An 18719-nucleotide genomic window follows, 5' to 3' on the forward strand; every position below is an offset into this window, starting at 1 on the left:
CCATCAATGCTTAAGACACCTATTTAGAGATATCTGTTTTATGTAATTATAATAATTATATATAAGACATTATTTTTCTCACCTTCAATTGGCAGTAGAAATTGAAGGGCATAATGGCTCTAAGACTTTCTAATTGGCATAAAAAGTGAAAAAGCACAACCTATACTTTAAAGAGGTCCTTATATCAAACAGCTTGTTTATTTCTGAGGTTCTGAATTGCAAGAGATTTTTCCTTTCTATATTAGTTTAGTAATGTTTAGTTTTTTGTTCTGGGGTCGGGGGAGGGGATGGTCTTTTTTTTTCTGGCTGTACCACATAGCTTGTGGGATCTGGGTTCCAGGATTGGGAACTGAACCTGGGACACAGGAGTGAAAGTGCTCAGTCCTAACCATGGGACTGTCAGGGAATTCCTGATATAGTTTAGATTTTTACAACAAGAAGATATAACTTTACTTTTACAGCCATGAAAAAATATTCCAAGGATTTTTAAATGAGAAAATACTTAAAGATTTCTTAAAGCAGGGGTTCAGATTTTCTTACAAGCCTAGGTAGCCCAGGATTTCTGCTCTCACTGGTTCCCTAGTAAAACAAACACTGGGCAATACTAGCCCATGAGTTTTAAAGATGGCAAATGTCTTCAGTTTTGTCAGTTCAGTCGCTCAGTCGTGTCTGACTCTTTGCAACCCCATGGACTGCAGCACACCAGGCCTCCCTGTCCATCACCAACTCCCACAGTTTACTCAAACTCATGTCCATTGAGTCGGTGATGCCATCCAACCATCTCATCCTTTGTCAACCCCTTTTCCTCCCGCCTTCAATCTTTCCCAGCATCGTGGTCTTTTCAAATGAGTCAGCTCTTTGTATCAAGTGGACAATGTATTAAGAGTTTCAGCTTCAGCATCAGTCTTTGCAATGAATATTCAAGACTGATTTCCTTTAGGATGGACTGGTTGGATCTCCTTGCAGTCCAAGGGACTCTCAAGAGTCTTCTCCAACACCACAGTTCAGAAGCATCAATTCTTTGGTGCTCAGCTTTCTTTATAGTCCAACTCTCATATCCATACATGACTACCGGAAAAACCATAGCTTTGCCTAGATGGACATTTGTTGGCAAAGTAATGTCTCTGCTTTTTAATATTCTGTCTAGGTCAGTCATAACTTGTCTTCCAAGGAGCAAGCATATTCTAATTTCATGGCTGCAGTCACCATTTGCAATGATTTTGGAGCCCAAGAAAATAAAGTCTGTCACTGTTTCCACTGTTCGCCATCTATTTGCCATGAAGTGATGGGACCAGATGCCATGATCTTAAGCCAACTTTTTCACTCTCCTCTTTCTCTTTCATCAAGAGGCTCTTTAGTTCTTCACTTTCTGCCATAAGGGTGATGTCATCTGCATGTCTGAGGTTATTGATAGTTTTCCCTGCAATCTTGATTCCAGCTTGTGCTTCCTCCAGCCCAGCATTTCTCATGATGTACTCTGCATATAAGTTAAATAAGCAGGGTGACAACATACAGCCTTGACGTACTCCTTTCCCAATTTGAAACCAGTCTGTTGTTCCATGTCTAGTTCTAACTATTGCTTCTTGACCTGTATACAGATTTCTTAGGAAGCAGGTCAGGTGGTCTGGGATTCCCATCCCTTTTAGAATTTTCCTCAGTTTGTTGTGGTCCACACAGTCAAAGGCTTTGGCATAGTCGATAAAGCAGATGTTTTTCTGGAACTCTCTTGCTTTTTCGATGATCCAGTGGATGTTGGCAATTTGATCTCTGGTTCCTCTGCCTTTTCTAAATCTAGCTTGAACATCAGGAAGTTCATGGTTCATGTACTGTTGAAGCCTGGCTTGGAGAATTTTGAGCATTACTTTACTAGCATGTGAGATGAGTACAATTGGCGGTAGTTTGTGCATTCTTTGGCATTGCCTTTCTTTGGGATTGGAATGAAAACTGACCTTTTCCAGTCCTGTGGCCACTGCTGAGTTTTCCAAATTTGCTGGCATTGAGTGAAGCACTTTCACAGCATCATCTTTCAGGATTGGAAACAGCTCAACTGGAATTCCATCCCCTCCACTAGCTTTGTTCATAGTGATGCTTTCTAAGGCCCACTTGACTTCACATTTCAGGATGTCTGACTCTAGGTGAGTGAGCACACCATCAAGATTATCTGGGTCATGAAGATCTTTTTTTGTATATTCTTCTGTGTATTGTTGCCACCTCTTCTTAATATCTTCTGCTTCTGTTAGGTCCATACCATTTCCTTTATTGTGCCCATCTTTGCATGAAATGTTCCCTTGGCATCTCTAATTTTCTTGAAGAGATCTCTAGTCTTTCCTATTCTGTTGTTTTCCTCTATTTCTTTGCATTGACCGCTGAGGAAGGCTTTCTTATCTCTCCTTGCTTGGAACTCTACATTCAAATGGGTATATCTTACCTTTTCTCCTTTGCCTTTCACTTCTCTTCTTTGCACGGCTACTTGTAAGGCCTCCTCAGACAGCCATTTTGCCTTTTTGCATTTCTTTTCCTTGGGGATGGTCTTGATCCCTGCCTCCTGTACAATGTCACGAACCTCCATCCATAGTTCTTCAGGCTCTCTGTCTATGAGGTCTAATCCCTTGAATCTATTTGTCACTTGCACTGTATAATCATAAGGGGTTTGATTTAGGTCATACCTGAATGGTCAGTTTTTGTTCTGGACTTTAATAAATTGCCTTTTAAGTGTTTATTGTGGGGGGGGGGGGGTGGTTACGAACATTACAGAACAAAGGAATCATCATTGGCTGATTCTCTGATATAGAACAGACCCTTCAAATACAGTCTTCTCCCTTTGATGATTTTTTTTCCTGTTAAGCTTTTGTTTCAGATTCAAATGCATTCTGAATAGATACGATTAACCTTAACAATATGTATAACCTTACAACACTCTGCTGACTTTGAAGTAAGTAACCTTACTGTGTAATTGAACTAAGTTTCTTCCCCCCCCCCTCATTTCTGCTAAGCTTCTACTGATTATTATAGGTATTATGTGTTTGCAGGCTTTCATCATACTGCTGATTTATTGTTTCACTGTTTCAGCTGTCAAAAGACTTTCTGAGACATTCCCACTCACTTTTGATATTATATTTGAACAAAAATGATTGCTCCCGAAGACCTGGCAGAATGCAAATACATATACTGAGGAGTGGAGTCTAGTGCAGAAAAGTTGGAAATTCATCCTAAATAGGATCATAATTCCTCCCCTCCTGTATAAACCGGAAGGTAAATTTGACCTAATCAAACCAAAGTGTCTTTTCTTTCCATCCACTCGAATAATCTCTTCTGCCATGCACAGAACAATGCTTTGCTCTTCATTCTGTGGGTGATAACCCACTAGTGGACTATGAAATCAATTTGATAGGTTTAATGAATTAGAATAGAAAATGTCAAAGTCATCACATATAGTAAGTAAGGGTAAGAATTATTTTCTGACTTTTTTTTCAATTATCTATAAACTCACATATCCCATACATGTACTAGGTCATGAATGTCAAATGCATCGCTAACCTTAGGCTATGGTCAGAAGTCTGAAAGATTGCTGGAAGGCAGTATGTAGTTTAGGTTGCTCAGAAACTGTGACAGTGAGAAAACTGTTCTAATGCAAGCCAACCAAGCTGTCATGAGGAAATGCAGCAGAGAACAGAGCATCCACACAGCACGGTTGCTCGGACAAACCACTTCTCTATCCACATCATGTTAAAGCTGGAAATAAATGTCACACTGCTGATTCTATATAGTACCACTCTCTTTAGCCTATAGAAATTCTATTTTCTTATGTGAATAGAGGACCATTGATAGGAAATTCGTGAGTTGCGCGGTCATTCCCTCCTTCAGCTCCATCATGTTCAGGATCCAGACTCTGGTAGATAGACTCAGGTTTGACTGCTGGTTGTGACTTAAAGCCATGAGACCTTAGGAAATCATATACTCGCTCAAGACTCAGTCTCTTCAACTAAAATGGGGCAAAGTGTTCACTGTGAAGAGAAAAATGAATTACATGATGTGTGTAGCACAGCATTACATGTTTGAGACATCAGAGTTCCAGCTATCGATTGGTATTTTGGTTTTCAGTCCCTCAGAGTACACAATTTAAATATTCTAGATCACAACTAATCTCCTTTCCACTACCGTAGTGTTGCAATGCTTTGTCACATTTCTCCTGTCTAAACTCAGTCAAATAGCAGAGCTCTACTGATTAGTTTCGTACTAGAATCCGGTCATCATTGAGACACCTACCCAGCTCATTGAGTTGTATAATTATCATTGAGTTTAATACTATCTGTTGTTTCACAAACTTCCTGAATGCTTATGAGCCCTGCCTGGAGATTGAGTTAAATAGTTCCCTAATGAATAGCTACCCTTACTGAGCCATCAAGATTACTCATTAGAATCAATCATAGACTTTCTTTTTGTATGTACCATTATCTCAGAGCACTAAAAGGAACTCTAGCATTATTTGGTACTCCATCTCCAGGGAGAAGTAACAGCCTGATGCTTTCATGCCACTTAACATCTACAGGCAAAAGTTTATTTTCTCACAGTCATAACAGGAAACAGAAGAGAAATCTGGGACATTCGCAGTGAAGAAATAGTAAAAGCAGTTCCTATAAGTGTCATAAGTTTGTAAAAACTTGCATTTCATTTAAGACAATTGTATGTGGCTACTTCAGATTCAAATGAGCTGAATCAAGAATGACTGAAGTTTTTTTCATGGTCTGTTTTAGGCATAAAGTATACATCGGGATTAAGAGTATACTCAACAATGATTAAATAGTGATGTTTATAAAAATGGGACCAATACTATAACTTAATGACTAGATTATCATCTAGCCCATCTTATATTTCACCTTACATTTACAAAATGTTTAATATTAATGTAACACCATGTTCTTTAAGAGAGAAAAATCAGGAATTGGTCATTAATCAGTGGGCTTACCAAGCCATTCTTTATTCTCCCTTCACTCTCCCTTGATATTTTGCAGATGAAGAAGAAAAGAAGTATTAATTACCAGGGTTACTTTCATCCCTGGAGCACAAGAAGCTGGAGAAAGCATTGAGGTTGGACTAAGAAACTAGAGAATGTCCCCTGAGCTCCAGAGGAGGAAATAAGGAAAAGGAGCGTCTTCCCACAGAACACAGGGCACTCCCACAGCCAGTGTCTCAGCTGCTATGGTTGGGAGTAGGGTGTATCTTAAAGGCTGAGTCGGTTTGGGTCCTCCAAGGAGCAGACATCAAGATGAGGTTAGACAAGCAAGAGATCTGCTGAGAGAAAGACTTGTGAAGCATAAAGGGAGCAAACAGGAGTAGGCAGGGAAAGCCTTGAGAACGTGAGCAGGTCTGACTCCTGCGAAAGGAGAGGGGGAAGGAGGATTAGTAGGAAGAGCCTTGGACTGGTATACAGTACTGGGAAAATCTTGGGTAGGTCCATGGGGAGTCCTCTGGCAAAAGCTGCCCCATAGAGAAGTCTCACACTGGGATGCTCGGCCCCTGGTGGAAAGAGGGCAGAATAAATGTGCTTTCACAGCAAAGGGTGCAGGGGAGTCAAAGAACGGCCTCTAGAGCTGTCAGCTGGCTGTGCTCCCCGCAGTAAGTTGTCTTGGAGATCTGAATAGCAGGCTTTCCTGGCTGCCACAAAGGCTATGTAAACAATGCTGGTATAATGAGGTTTAAGTATTCGATCACTGTCCCCGGTTCCTGGCTCAGAGCTCCTTAAAATCCTTGGAATTCTAAGTTATAAGGGTATCAATCATATGTTAAAGCAATGATTTCTGGTGGGGGCCCTAGATAGTTTCAGGATTGGAGATGTTTTCCATTAAAAAAAAAAAAAAAGAAACACTCTGTGATTAGAGGGTTAGAAATTTCAGGTCTACTCCTTTCCCAGCTCTGAGGAGGGGAGACGGGCTGGAGATTGAATTCAGTCACCAATAGCCAACAGTTTAATCAGTTATGCTTTTATGATAAAGCCTTAATAAACATCCTCAAACAGTGAGTTTAGGGCACTTTCAAGTTAGTGAACACATCTAGGTGCCAGGAGGGTGACCCACCCAGAAAGGGTGTGGAAGCACGGTGCAACACCCATCCCCATATCTTCCATTTGGCAGTTCCAGCGCTGTATCCTTTATAATAAAGCTGTAATTATAAGCACAGGGGTTTCCATGAGTGCTGGGAGTCATTCTCCTGCTGCTGCTAAGTCACTTCAGTCGTGTCCGACTCTTAGCGACCCCAGGGACTGCAGCCCACCAGGCTCCTCCGTCCATGAGATTTTCCAGGCAAGAGTACTGGAGTGCGGTGCCATTACCTTCACCCGGGAGTCATTCTAGTGAACTATTAAACTTGGGCAGAGGGGAGGTCATGAGAAAGTCAAATTTGTAGTCAGAAATGCAGGTAGCCTGCAGTCCCTCTCATTGGCTTACTCCTAAAGTGGCGGCAGATTTGTGGGACTGAGCCCTTAACTTGTGGAGGTCTATATCAACTCTGAGTACTGTCAGAACTGAACTAGAAACAATCAGTGTTAGAACATATTTGTCAGAAACAAAACAAAAAATACAACTCCTAATCTATCCGGTAGATTACAGCTCAAACATTCTCTCTTTTCTTGGAAGTAATTCTCCTACTCCCAGGGCTAGCTCAGGTGCTGGCTCTGCTTCACTGAGCATATAAAGAGTTACTCGTAAAAAAAAAAAAAAAAAAGAAAAAAAAGAGTTACTCGTGTAATTCTTTGATAACTGTCTGCCCCGTTAATTAGACCATAAGCTTCATAAGGGCTTGTCTTTTTGTTGAGTAGGTATTTGTTCCTATATTTCTAATTAAACATCCAGAGCTAGAGACCCTGTCTTACTACAAGGTTGTTGTGAAGAATCAAAGAGTTAATATTTGTAACGCACTTTAACATACATACGTTAAATACACAAGTATTTGCCATAATTTTTGCTAATCTTTGTTTCTACAGTTCTCACTATAAAATTCAGTAAGTAAAGTTGCTCAGTCGTGTCCGACTCTTTGTGACCCCGTGGACGATAGCCTACCAGGCTCCTCTGCCCATGGGATCTTCCAGGCAAGAGTACTGGAGTGGGTTGCCATTTCCTTCTCCAAAATTGGCCACAAATAAACTGAGTTTGTATACAAATTAGGTTCAAGTTAACTGTATAGTAAAATTCCACATGATGGGTTCATTTTCAGAATACCTTTTTAGCATCAAGCTAAAGGACCACTTCTATAGATGGTTATAGACCAGCATCTGAACAAAGTGAACCTTGCCTGTATTATTGTCATAGGCAAAGAGCCTTTTGGGTAAAATGCCCTTCCAGAAAAACCCATGTCTTAGTCTTATATTTATATTTATCTAGAGTTTGGGGAAAGGGTAAAGGATTACTTTGATTAGAAGTTTGCGCTATTTACTTGGCTTCGCCACACACACACACACACACAACTGGTTGTGGATCTTAGTTCCCCCACCAGGGATCAAACCCGTGTCCCTGAGAGTGGAAGCACAGAGTTGTAACCACAGGACCGCCAGGGAAGTCCCCATTTTTTCCTCTTTAAATCTGTATAAATAGCTTACAGTATTTAAGGCCAAGATAAAATCACCAACTGAAAATAATTAGCAAAGCTATTATTTATTAGTAAACACTTGTAATTACCTAAATCCAAATAGAATTGAGGGCTTAGCTTTGCCTTAGAGTCTATTAGAGGACCTTGGGAATCTTTCTAACAACATGCCTTCAAGTCTTTTTATATGTAAGTCAGTGTTTTAAACCAGTATGCTTTTATAAGGAATAAACACTCCGGGGTGACAGCACAGTACCTGGTCAATGAACATTTGTGAAATGAACTCAAGAATATCAGCACCCAACATTTACTGGATGTTTGCCTTCTACCAGGCCTGAAATTGTTTTATGCATACATGTATTCACACATACAGACACACACAGACCCTGAGAGGCTGGTATTATCCCACCTCACGTAATGAAGACACTAAGAGATAAAGTAGCTAAAACCTTGAAGTGCAGAGACTAAGTAATGGCAGAATCAGAACTTGGACCCAAGTTCTTTAATCAAAGCTTCTGCTCCCCTGCCCAGATTGGGGCTTGCTTAGTTAATAAGTGGAAGAATGCATACAAAACAAGGTCAAAGTTCAGCCCTTTATCATATAAATAAGCTCACACTGAAAGAGAACAGGTGAGGTTTCACTATTAAGCACTCAACTCTATCCTTCCTTTTTCTTAATTTTCCATCAGAAAATGCTTCTAATTTCTCCCCAAGAAAATAAATCTTAATGGCTTTTTGTCAGTTTTATTGAGCTGTTATTAGTATCTGCCATTCAACCAGTTTCCTACTTCCATTAAAGGAGACAAGCAAGTATAAACAGCAGATATAAGTGACTGATGGAGATGTAAGAAGAGTTCAGAGTGGTCAAAGCAGGATCTCACATGTTAGATCCTTAGGAGGAAATGTATCTTATACTGTTCTGCTTACTGTAGCTGGTTCGCATGAAAACGATGAGCTCCGTGAAGCACAACTGAACGTTCCCATGTACTCTCTAACGTCTACTGGCAAATTAGAAACTACAAAATAGTATGTAGTGAGGTCTTCAGATACCGAGGTCTGGAAAATTAATTAGAAAACTACCTGTTTCTGAACAATTCAGTCCAGCAAGATTCTGAGGGTAATTTACTGGTACAATTAATTTACAAATAAGAAAACAGATAGATACCACTGCTAATGTTTATGTGATGTTATGAGCTTGCAATTAAATAATTATGTCTAAGTAGATGCTGTATAATAGAAAAAAGGCATAGAGGGTATTTATTATCAACATGAAAGCATACATCCATGACCTCTGTTCTATCAAATGCTACAGTTTATAGAGCTGGAAGTTACTCAAAATTATGGACTTCCATTATTACCAGATAACCCTCCTTTTTTTTTTTTCTTTTTTGCCACTATGCTCAGCTTGTGGAACCTTATTGACCCAGCAGGGATGAAACTCCAGGCCCAAGCGGTGAGAGCACTGAGTCCTGACACTGGACTGCAGTTGCGGGGCGGGGGGGGGGGGGGGGGGGGGGGTTGCGCAGTGCAGGGGGGTGGGAATCTGTGAGGAAGTCCCCCACCACCAGCTACTCCGAGTTGGAGACAAATGCAGCAATTTCTAATTGAAATCACCCACATAATCCACCCCATCTAAGGGCAACTCTAAGTTCAGTTCAGTTGCTTAGTTGTCTCCGACTCTTTGCGACCCCATGGACTGCGGCACACCAGGCCTCCCTATCCATCACCAACTCCCGGAGTTTACTCAAACTCTGTCCACTGAGTTGGTGCTGCCATCCAACCATCTCATCCTCTGTCATCCCCTTCTCCTCCTGCCTTCAATCTTTCCCAGCATCAGGGTCTTATTAAATGAGTCAGCTCTTCGCATCAGGTGGCCAAAGGATTGGAGTTTCAGCTTCAACATCAGTCCTTCCAATGAGTATTCAAGACTGATTTCCTTTAGGATGGACTGGTTGGATCTCCTTGCAGTCCAAGGGACTCTTAAGAGTCTTCTCCAACACCACAGTTCAAAAGTGTCAATTCTTCAACCCTCAGCTTTCTTTATAGTCCAACTCTCACATCCTTACATGACTACTGGAAAAACCATAGCCTTGATTAGACGGACCTTTGTTGGCAAAGTAATGTCTCTGCTTTTTAACATGCTGTCTAGGTTGGTCATAACTTGTCTTCCAAGGAGCAAGCGTCTTTTAATTTCATGGCTGCAGTCACCATCTGCAGTGATTTTGGAGCCCAAAAAATAAAGTCTGTCACTGTTTTCCCATCTATTTGCCATGAAGTGATGGGACTGGATGCCATGATCTTAGTTTTCTGAATGTTGAGCTTTAAGCCAACTTTTTCACTCTCCTCTTTCACTTTCATCAAGAAGCTCTTTAGTTCCTCTTCACTTTCTGCCATAAAGGTGGTGTCATCTGCATATCTGAGGTTATTGATATTTCTCCCGGCAATCTTGATTCCAGCTTGTGCTTCTTCCAGCCCAGCGTTTCTCATGATGTACTCTGCATATAAGTTAAATAAGCAGGGTAACAATATACACCCTTGACGTACTGCTTTGCTGATTTGAAACAAGTCTGTTGTTCCATGTTCAGTTCTAACTGTTGCTTCCTGACCTGCATACAGATTTCTCAGGAGGCAGGTCAGGTGGTCTGGTATTCCCATCACTTTCAGAATTTTCCACAGTTTGTGGTGATCCACACAGTCAAAGGCTTTGGCATAGTTAATAAAGCAGAAATGGATGTTTTTCTGGAACTCTCTTGCTTTTTCGATGATCCAGTGGATGTTTGCAATTTGATCTCTAGTTCCTCTGCCTTTTCTAAAACCAGTTTGAACATCTGGAAGTTCATGGTTCGCGTACTGTTGAAGCCTGGCTTGGAGAATTTTGAGCATTACTTTACTGGTGTGTGAGGTGAGTGCAATTGTGTGGTAGTTTAAACATTCTTTGGCATTGCCTTTCTTTGGGATTGGAATGAAAATTGACCTTTTCCAGTCCTGTGGCCACTGCTGAGTTTTCCAAATTTGCTGGCATATTGAGTGCAGCACTTTGATAGCATCATCTTTTAGGATTTGAAATAGCTCAGCTGGAATTCCATCCCCTCCACTAGCTTTGTTCATAGTGATGCTTTCTAAGGCCCACTTGACTTCACATTCCACTCTAAGTTGAATAATATTAAAAGCCTGGTACTTATGAATTCTTTCAAAAGTTAAGGGATGAAATAAAATCTGTTTATTGGTCGTAAGTTTATATATTGTTCCTGAGGAACCAACATTTGTCTTTCATGTAACTAGAAGTTGATGAGAAGGGAGAACTGAAATGGAAACCACCTATCAATAGAAAGTTCAGTTCAAACAGAGGCAGCACTTCAAAAGCAGTAAGGCCTTTACAAACCTTACTGTCGGCTTGATAAAGTAGCTTACCCATTGGTGGGAAAGGGTCACTGACATTTTACAAGATAAATGTTTCCAGTATCGTAACTGTAGTCCCTGAACCAAACACCAAGAATAAATGCTACCTGGCTGTTGATAAACGTAGAGCACTTCTCAACACCAGAGACAAGAAACACCGCAGGGCTTCCCTGGTGGCCCAGTGGTTAAGGGACACCGGTTCAATCCCTGGTCCAGGATGACCCCACGTGCCACAGAGCAACTAAGCTCGTGCTCCACAACTACTGAGCCCACACTGTAGAGCCCATGAGCTGCAACTACTGAAACCCCCACACCTAGCACCTGTGCTCCACAAGAGAAGCCCACACATGGGCAACTAGAAGGCGGCCATGCGCAGCAACAAAGACCCACCACAGTACAAATAATAATAATAATAAACTCTTAAACACTGCAGCCACTCACATCCTCTCTGACTCAGTCCTCTGGTGCTGAGGCTATTATTTTGTTGTTGGGCTGCAAATTCCTAGAGGCAATATTTGCATCTTCTACCCCATAACACATTCCCTCTTCACCCTTACCCTGGCAGCTGATGTGAAGATACTATTTAGGGCATCAATTTTTTTTTTAAGAAAGGAAATTTTAAAATATTTTCATATTATTTAAGGGCTTCCCTGATGGCTCAGTGGGTAAACTATCTGCAATGCAGGGGACCAGGGTTCGATCCCTGAGTTGGGAAGATACTCTGGAGAAGAGAACGGCAACCCACTCCGGTGTTCTTGTCTAGAGAATCCCCATGGACAGAGGAATCTGGCCGGCTACAGTCCATGGGGTCGCAAAGAATCGGACACAACTGGGAGACTCACACATAAGAGCATGAGTTCTGGAGATACCTGGAAAATTCGCGAGAAGCCTAGGCAGTCACTGCACACGCATGTCTTTCAGTCCTGGAGCCAGTCACAAGAATCAGGAAAGGAACAGGGGCTTGGATGTTCAGTAAAGGACCCCGGACTGGCACTCTCAATTAATACTGTAATTCACGGTTGTTGCTGTTTAGACGAGTGAACCTTCCTTCTCCCAGGAACCCTGATTGGGCCTGCGTGTTTCAAACTCCAAAGATAAAGGAAGAACCTGCGGGTCTGCTCAGGAAAGACCTGCTGGGCCGCCGCCACCGCGAACAGGTGGTTAAATACTTACAACGTCGGGCGCGCGCGCTCCGTGCTCTCCCGCGAAGAGCTCTCGGGAGTCGCCTCCAAACCCCCCGTGGGAGCCTGCGGTGGGCCCAGCTCCCCGCGCCAGGCAGGGGGGTCCTGGGTCGGGCGGGAGGCGGCGGGGGCTCCGAAGCCGGAGCCCTGCAGCCTAGCGCGGGTGTACATGGTTCAGAGCCCGCGGGGCTCCGGCCGACGCCGCTGCAAGACGGATGCGGGCGGCACTGGGATTCGTGGCGGGTCTCGGACTGCGACTCCGAAGAGCCGCGGCAGCGGTTTTAGCAGCTGAGTTTCGGTTTCTCGCTCCCAGCAGCCGACAGCACCGCCCCCAGGACTTCCCCGACCTCGCTCCTCTTCGGCGCCCTCTGACCTGATCGCAGGAGACCGCCTTCCCGCCCAGCCAGGGATACGGAGCGAACCTGGCCGGCTCCAGGTGAGTCGGTTTGAGGATCTCACAACCACCTTAAATGGTGATTAACAGCTGTCTACGATCAGCCACGACACCTCGTGTAAGCACGGAGTAGCCACCAGGTAACTGAAATTCCTGAAAGACGCCTTAGGGACAGTTAGTTAAACTAACTAAACTCACCCTAATATGAGGTTCCTGCAGAGTATTTGAGACTGTGAACAATGTATTAACCTTCAGATGCCAGAGATTAGGTCAATAGTTAAAATCATCTAGACACAATTTGGCCTTTCATCAGTAAAGGCTGCTGTTTAGCTTTTGCCACGTAAGCTCAAGATAGAGGAAATGAAAAGTGAAATCAAAGAAAAAGCCAAGTGGAGAGAAGCAAGCCAGGGGAAGGCAGAGATGACTCCACAGCTAAGTGATTGATCGGACAGTCAAGAAATTTTGATGAAATACCTGCTCTGTGCAAGACATTGGGCAATAATTCAACCATGGTATGGGAATAGTTTAAAATATGGATCTGCAAGATTCTGTAGGTCTGGGGACTAGTGCCCCCATCCATACGTTTAAAAAGCTCCTGGATGGTTCTGAAGTGTGCTGGGTTGATTACCATTGTCCTAAAGCTGGCGGTACAACCATGAAAGATGTCTCTTCCTTCACCTAACCAGTACCCTAAGACAGTGGTCCCCAACAGTTTGGGCACCAGGGACTGACTTCCTGGAAGAATGACTGCTGGAGAGGCATGGTTTCAGGATAACTCACGTGCATTACATTTATCGTGCCCTTCGTTTCTGTTATTACTACATCAGCTCCACCTCAGATCCCAGAGGTTGGGACTCAGGGAAACTAGGGCTTAACCCCTCTGAGTAATTCAAGGGGACATTTGGGAACGAGCCACAGAGGTCAAGACGTTCACCAGGAAGAAGGAGGCTTGTGGCTTAAGCTGACAAGGTGAGTACCTAGCTCCAGGTGGGGCAGGGTGGTGGGGCACCCCAGCCTGTAGTCAGGGAGTCAGCAAGGAGCCCAATTGCTTTGCTTGTCTTACGGGTACTTGGCTCAGTCTGTAAAGAATCTGCCTGCAAGGCAGGAGACTGCCTGCAATACAGGAGACTAGGGTTGGATCCCTGGTTCGGGAAGATCCCCTGGAGAAGGAAATGGCAACCCCTTCCAGTATTCTTGCCTGCAGAATCCCATGGACAGAGGAGCCTGGCGGGCTACAGTTGCAAAAGAGTTGAATACAACTTAGCAACTAAACCACACACTAGTACTTAGAAAAGAAAGACAAACACATGTTTGATAGCTCGTGAAAGAATTAAAGGAAGGGCAGGCAGTGGATGGAGTGGGAAGGGGAGAAGGTAGTGACAAGGTACTTGTCAGGAAAGGAAGTCAAGGTTTCTAGGCCACCCTGTAGCGTTAGAGGTTTGTCAAGTAGACTTGGGTTCTTGAACTTCAGAGAGCATCAGAACCACCTGGAGAGTGTGTTGAAACAGTCTCCTGGCCCCTAATCCTTGTGTCTGGGATTCAGTAGGTCTGGGGCGGGACCCTGTGGGGGTATTTTGAGGATTTATAAATAATCCACACCAGTGGTTCTCAAATGGAGTTGATTTTGCCTCCCTCAGGCATTTGGCGATGCCTAGAGGTAATTATTGTGGAGCCTGGAAGTTGCTGGAGGTGGGACTACTGGCATCTAGTGGAGGCCAAGAACGCTGCTAAATACCCTACAGTGCGCAGGACAGGCTTCCCCACACAGAAAATCATCCTGCCCCAAACATCAACAGGTCAAGTTAAAAGCTTTTGAACAGCAAAGGAAACCATAAACAAGATGAAAAGACAACCCTCAGAATGGGAGAAAATAGTTGCAAATGAAGCATCTGGCAATGGATTAATCTCCAAAATATGCAAGCAGCTCAAGCAGCTCAATATCAGAAAAACAAACAACCCAATCAAAAAATGGACTGAAGACCTAAACTGGCATTTCTCCAAAGAAGACATACAGACAGCCAACAAACACATGAAAAGATGCTCCACATTGCTCATTATTAGAGAAATGCAAAGCAAAACTACAATATGGTATCATCTCACAGTGGTCAGAATGGCCCTCATCAAAAAATCAACAGACAAATACTGGAGAGGATGTGGAGAAGAGACAACCGTCTTGCATTATTGGTGGGAATGTAAATTGATCCAGCCACTTTGGAGAACAGTATGGAGATTTCTTTAAAAACTAGGAATAAAACTACCATATGACCCAGAAATCCCACTACTGGGCATGTAACCTGAGAAAACCACAGTTTTTAAAGACACATATACCCCAGTGCATTGCAGCACTATTTACCAGAGCCAGGACATGGAAGCCACCACAGTGTCTATCGACGGATGAAGGGATAAAGAAGTGGTGGTTCATATATACAATGGTATATTACTCAGCTATAAAAATGAACAAATTTGAGTCAGTTCTAGTGAGTTGGATTAACCTAGAGCTGTTACACAGAATGAAGTAAGTCCAAAAGAGAAAGATATCATATATTAATGCATACATATGGAATCTAGAGAAATGGTAGTGATGAACCTATTTGTAGGGCAGCAATGGAGATGCAGACATAGAGAACGGATTTGTGGACATAATGAGGGAAGGAGAGGGTGGGACGGACTGAGAAAGTAGCCCTGAAATATATACATCACTATATGTAAAATGACAGCCAGTGGGAATTCTCTGTATGACACAGGGAGCGCAGGCCGGTGTTCTGTGACAACCTCAAGGGGTAGGATGGGATGGGCGGCGGGAAGGAGCTTAGAGGAGAGGACACACGTACACCTATGGCTGATTCATGTTGACCTATGGCAGAAACCAGCACAACATTGTAAAGCAACTATCCTCCAATTAAAAATAAATAAATTAGGAAAAGGAAACGACAACCCACACCTACATTCTTGCCTGGGAAACCCCACGGACAGAGGAGCCTGATGGGCTACAGTTCATGGGGTCACAAGAGTTAGAGACGATTTGCTGACTAAACAACAGCAAAGAGCCAGAGTCATTTAATGGTTGCTGTTTTATGGTGACGTTAAGGCTTTAGATTTGTAAGTGGGTAAGTGGTACAACCATTCATAATTAATCAGGCGGAAGGTGAGAGAATTTTATTTGAGACTAGGCAGGCTGGAGGTGCCTGCAAGGTGAGACATGCTTACTACCATGGATCTGGGTGGTCTTTCTGGGGGTGATGAGCTTCAGAATCTCTTCCCCTGGGAAAACACCATAGGAACTTTTGTTTCGGAAGAGAAAGCAGTTGGTTTTGGTGGTTAGATTACATTCAAATTTTGAGTAAGGGAAAGCCCATTAGGGGAAAACCAGTTCTGTTAAAGGTAATATTAAAACTGACTTTAGGAATGCACTTAGTTGACCATGTTTATTTTACAAAACAACCATGCAACACACCCATGTTTCAAACATAAGATAGAAATAGAAGATAATGGTCAAAATCTAAATTGTTTATTCTATTAGCGTTCGCTACTCTCGGCTACATTCTCAAAGTGTTTTTAAAAATGTGAATATGATTTGTGATTACAATAGACATCTACAAGCTTCTTCAGGGTGCTTAAAAGTGAGTCATCTACTGCCTTATCACCCATTGTTTCACCTTAGTCTGTTAGTCACCTCAGTCGGGTTGGACTCTTTGCGACCCATGGACTGTGACCGAGTCCAAGCTCAGTCTGCTCAGCACACAAGAGGCCAATGAAAGAGACCAGATATTGAGGCAAGGAAAACTATTCTGAAAACCAGCTGACCGAGAAGATGGCAGGCTAGTGCCTCAAAATAACCATCGTATTGGGGGTCTGGACGCCCAGCTCTTTTATAGATCAGAGGTGGCAGGGGAGGTGAGGAAGCAAAGTAAAAAGGACATTAATCTTGCAAACATCTCCCAGAACAGGCAAGCGTCAGGCAGGGAATCTATAGGTGGACAGAGTCCTGAACAAAGGCACTTAGTTTAACAGCCAGGCAGAGAGGCAGGATTCTCTGAGGCAGGCCATTCTGTATGATTATGATAACAATAGCAACAAAAAGCAAGTCAAAGAAACAGTTCCAACATGGAGTCAGAATAGGCTTCTTCTCTACAACAGGACTGCCGCCCTCCAGACTCCTCCGTCCATGACTTCTCCAGGCAAGAACACTGGAGTGGGCTGCCTCTTCCTCCTCCAGGGGATCTTCCCGACCCAGGGGTCATCCCAGGTCTCCTGCACTGCAGGCACATTCTTTACCGCCTGAGCCACCAGACAACACCACCTTATGTGTGTGCACTTGTGTGAGAAGATGAGCTGGCCTTTTGCATGGGTTGTCCTGGGGTGTGTGCCTCTGTGGCATCGCTGGTGGGGGGGCGCAGGGCAAGCGGTAAGGTTCTAGACCTCCATCCCTGCTCCCACGGGAGTCTTCTAGCCCTCATCTCTTCTATACAGTGGACTGCTGCCTGATTTCTGTTTGAAGCAAGAGTTCTATGGCTTTAAAAGTTTGTAGCACCACTGTACTAGACAGTTGTTTATATTTTTAAGACAGCAGTGCCCAGCCTTTTTGACACCTGGGACCTGTTTCATAGAAGACAATTTTTCCACAGATCTGGGCATGGGGGAGTAGTTTTGGGATGTTTCAAGCACATTACAGTGAAGTGAAAGTCTCTCAGTCATGTCCAACTCTTTGAGACCCCATGGGCTATACAGTCCATGGAATTCTCCAGGCTGGAATCCTGGAGTGGGTAGCCTTCCCCTTCTCCAGGGGATCTTCCCAACCCAGGGATTGAACCAGGGTCTCCTGCATCACAGGCAGATTCTTTTTCAACTGAGCCACAAGGGAAGCCCGATTTGGATGGCATCACCGACTCGATGGACATGAGTTTGAGCAAGGTCCAGGAGCTGGTGATGGACAGGGAAGCCTGGCGTGCTGCAGTCCATGGGGTCGTGAAGAGCTGGACAAGACTGAGCGGCTGAACTGAACTGAAGCACATTACATTTACTGTGCATTTTATTATTATTACATCAACTTTACCTCAGATCATCAGGCATTAGATCCTAGAGGATGGGGACCCCTGTTTTAGAGGACCAGGGGAATAGCTGAAGCCTAGTGAGATAGATAAATTGCCTGAAATGTGGCCAATTAGAGATTTGTTTAGGAAACGGTTTTCTTTTAAAATAGAACTGCCTCTGGGAAATAATCATTATTCATTCCTTTAGGTAAAGGAGCTTAATCTGAGCAAAAGATATTTTGATGGGGGAAGAGGGAAGCTGATGGAAAAGAGGAGGATTCCAAAAAGCTGTGCAAAGGAAAATGCTGTTTAAATAAGACCTTGTTGAGAAATGGCAATTCAGGGCTCAATGAGCAGGTTTAGCCAGCACCATAAGCAAAGATTGCAGCAAAAAGGACCTTCACCAACTTGGTCAAATGCTAAAATATCCAGGTATGTCTTTATTTTCTGAGGAAATAAATGGAAATATATAAAAGTGTGTCTGATTTTTAAATCAGTTGCCTTAGATATTCCTTCATTAGTGTGAATAAATAAATATAAAGAGATATACATTGTTGTTATTTAGTCGCTACAGTGAAAGTGCTAGTCACTTGGTCGTGTCTGACTCTGACCTCATGGTCTGTCCATGGAATTCTTCAGGCAAGAGTACTGGAGTGGGTGGGTTTCCGTTTCCTTCTTCAGGAGATCTTCCCAACTCAGGGATGAAACCTGGGTCTCCTACACTGGAGGCGGATTCTTTACTGATGAACCACCAGAGAAGCTCAAATACAGATACATAGACTTGGCTTTTTCTTGTCATTAAGTGTCCCATTAAGTTCCCTGGTGACTCAGCTGGTAAAGAATCCGCCTGCAATGCGGGAGACCTGGGTTCGATCCCTGGGTTGGGAAGATCCCCTGGAGAAGGGACAGGATACCCACTCCAGTATTCTGGCCTGGAGAATTCCATGACTGTATTGTCCATGGGGTCACAAAGAGTTAGACATGACTGAGAACTTTCACTTTCACTTTCAAGTGTCCCATGAAAATAGTCTGAAAATTCTAAAAAGTTCCCTCTTCCTTAAATTTGATTCTACAGCGAAAAGGTAGATTAGACAACAGTTACTTTAAAGATTTTTTTTTCTCTTGTAACAGAGGAAC

The 18719-nt window shown here is 43.3% G+C and overlaps 1 protein-coding gene and 1 long non-coding RNA gene across 3 annotated transcripts in view; one reads left to right on the forward strand and one right to left on the reverse strand.

Annotated features, from left to right (window-relative positions):
* The window catches only part of EPSTI1 (epithelial stromal interaction 1), a 97196-nt gene extending 84777 nt beyond the window's left edge, over positions 1-12419 (reverse strand). The window contains exon 1 of one of the 2 annotated variants that reach the window (XM_020889509.2): positions 12151-12419. In XM_020889509.2, the coding sequence (XP_020745168.2) occupies positions 12151-12329 (179 nt within the window). In that variant the 5' untranslated portion in view covers positions 12330-12419. Of the gene's footprint in view, positions 1-11846; positions 12125-12150 lie in introns of those variants that run through there. The other variant, XM_020889507.2, reaches the window with a different exon arrangement.
* Positions 12420-12455: 36 nt separating this feature from the next.
* LOC139036274 (uncharacterized) lies at positions 12456-18127 on the forward strand. Its single transcript, XR_011488973.1, has 2 exons — positions 12456-13521; positions 14190-18127. It is a non-coding gene; the product is annotated as an uncharacterized lncRNA (long non-coding RNA).
* The last annotated feature ends 592 nt before the right edge of the window (positions 18128-18719 follow it).

This window comes from Odocoileus virginianus, chromosome 8 (assembly GCF_023699985.2).
Source record: "Odocoileus virginianus isolate 20LAN1187 ecotype Illinois chromosome 8, Ovbor_1.2, whole genome shotgun sequence".
Lineage (NCBI taxonomy): Eukaryota > Metazoa > Chordata > Mammalia > Artiodactyla > Cervidae > Odocoileus > Odocoileus virginianus.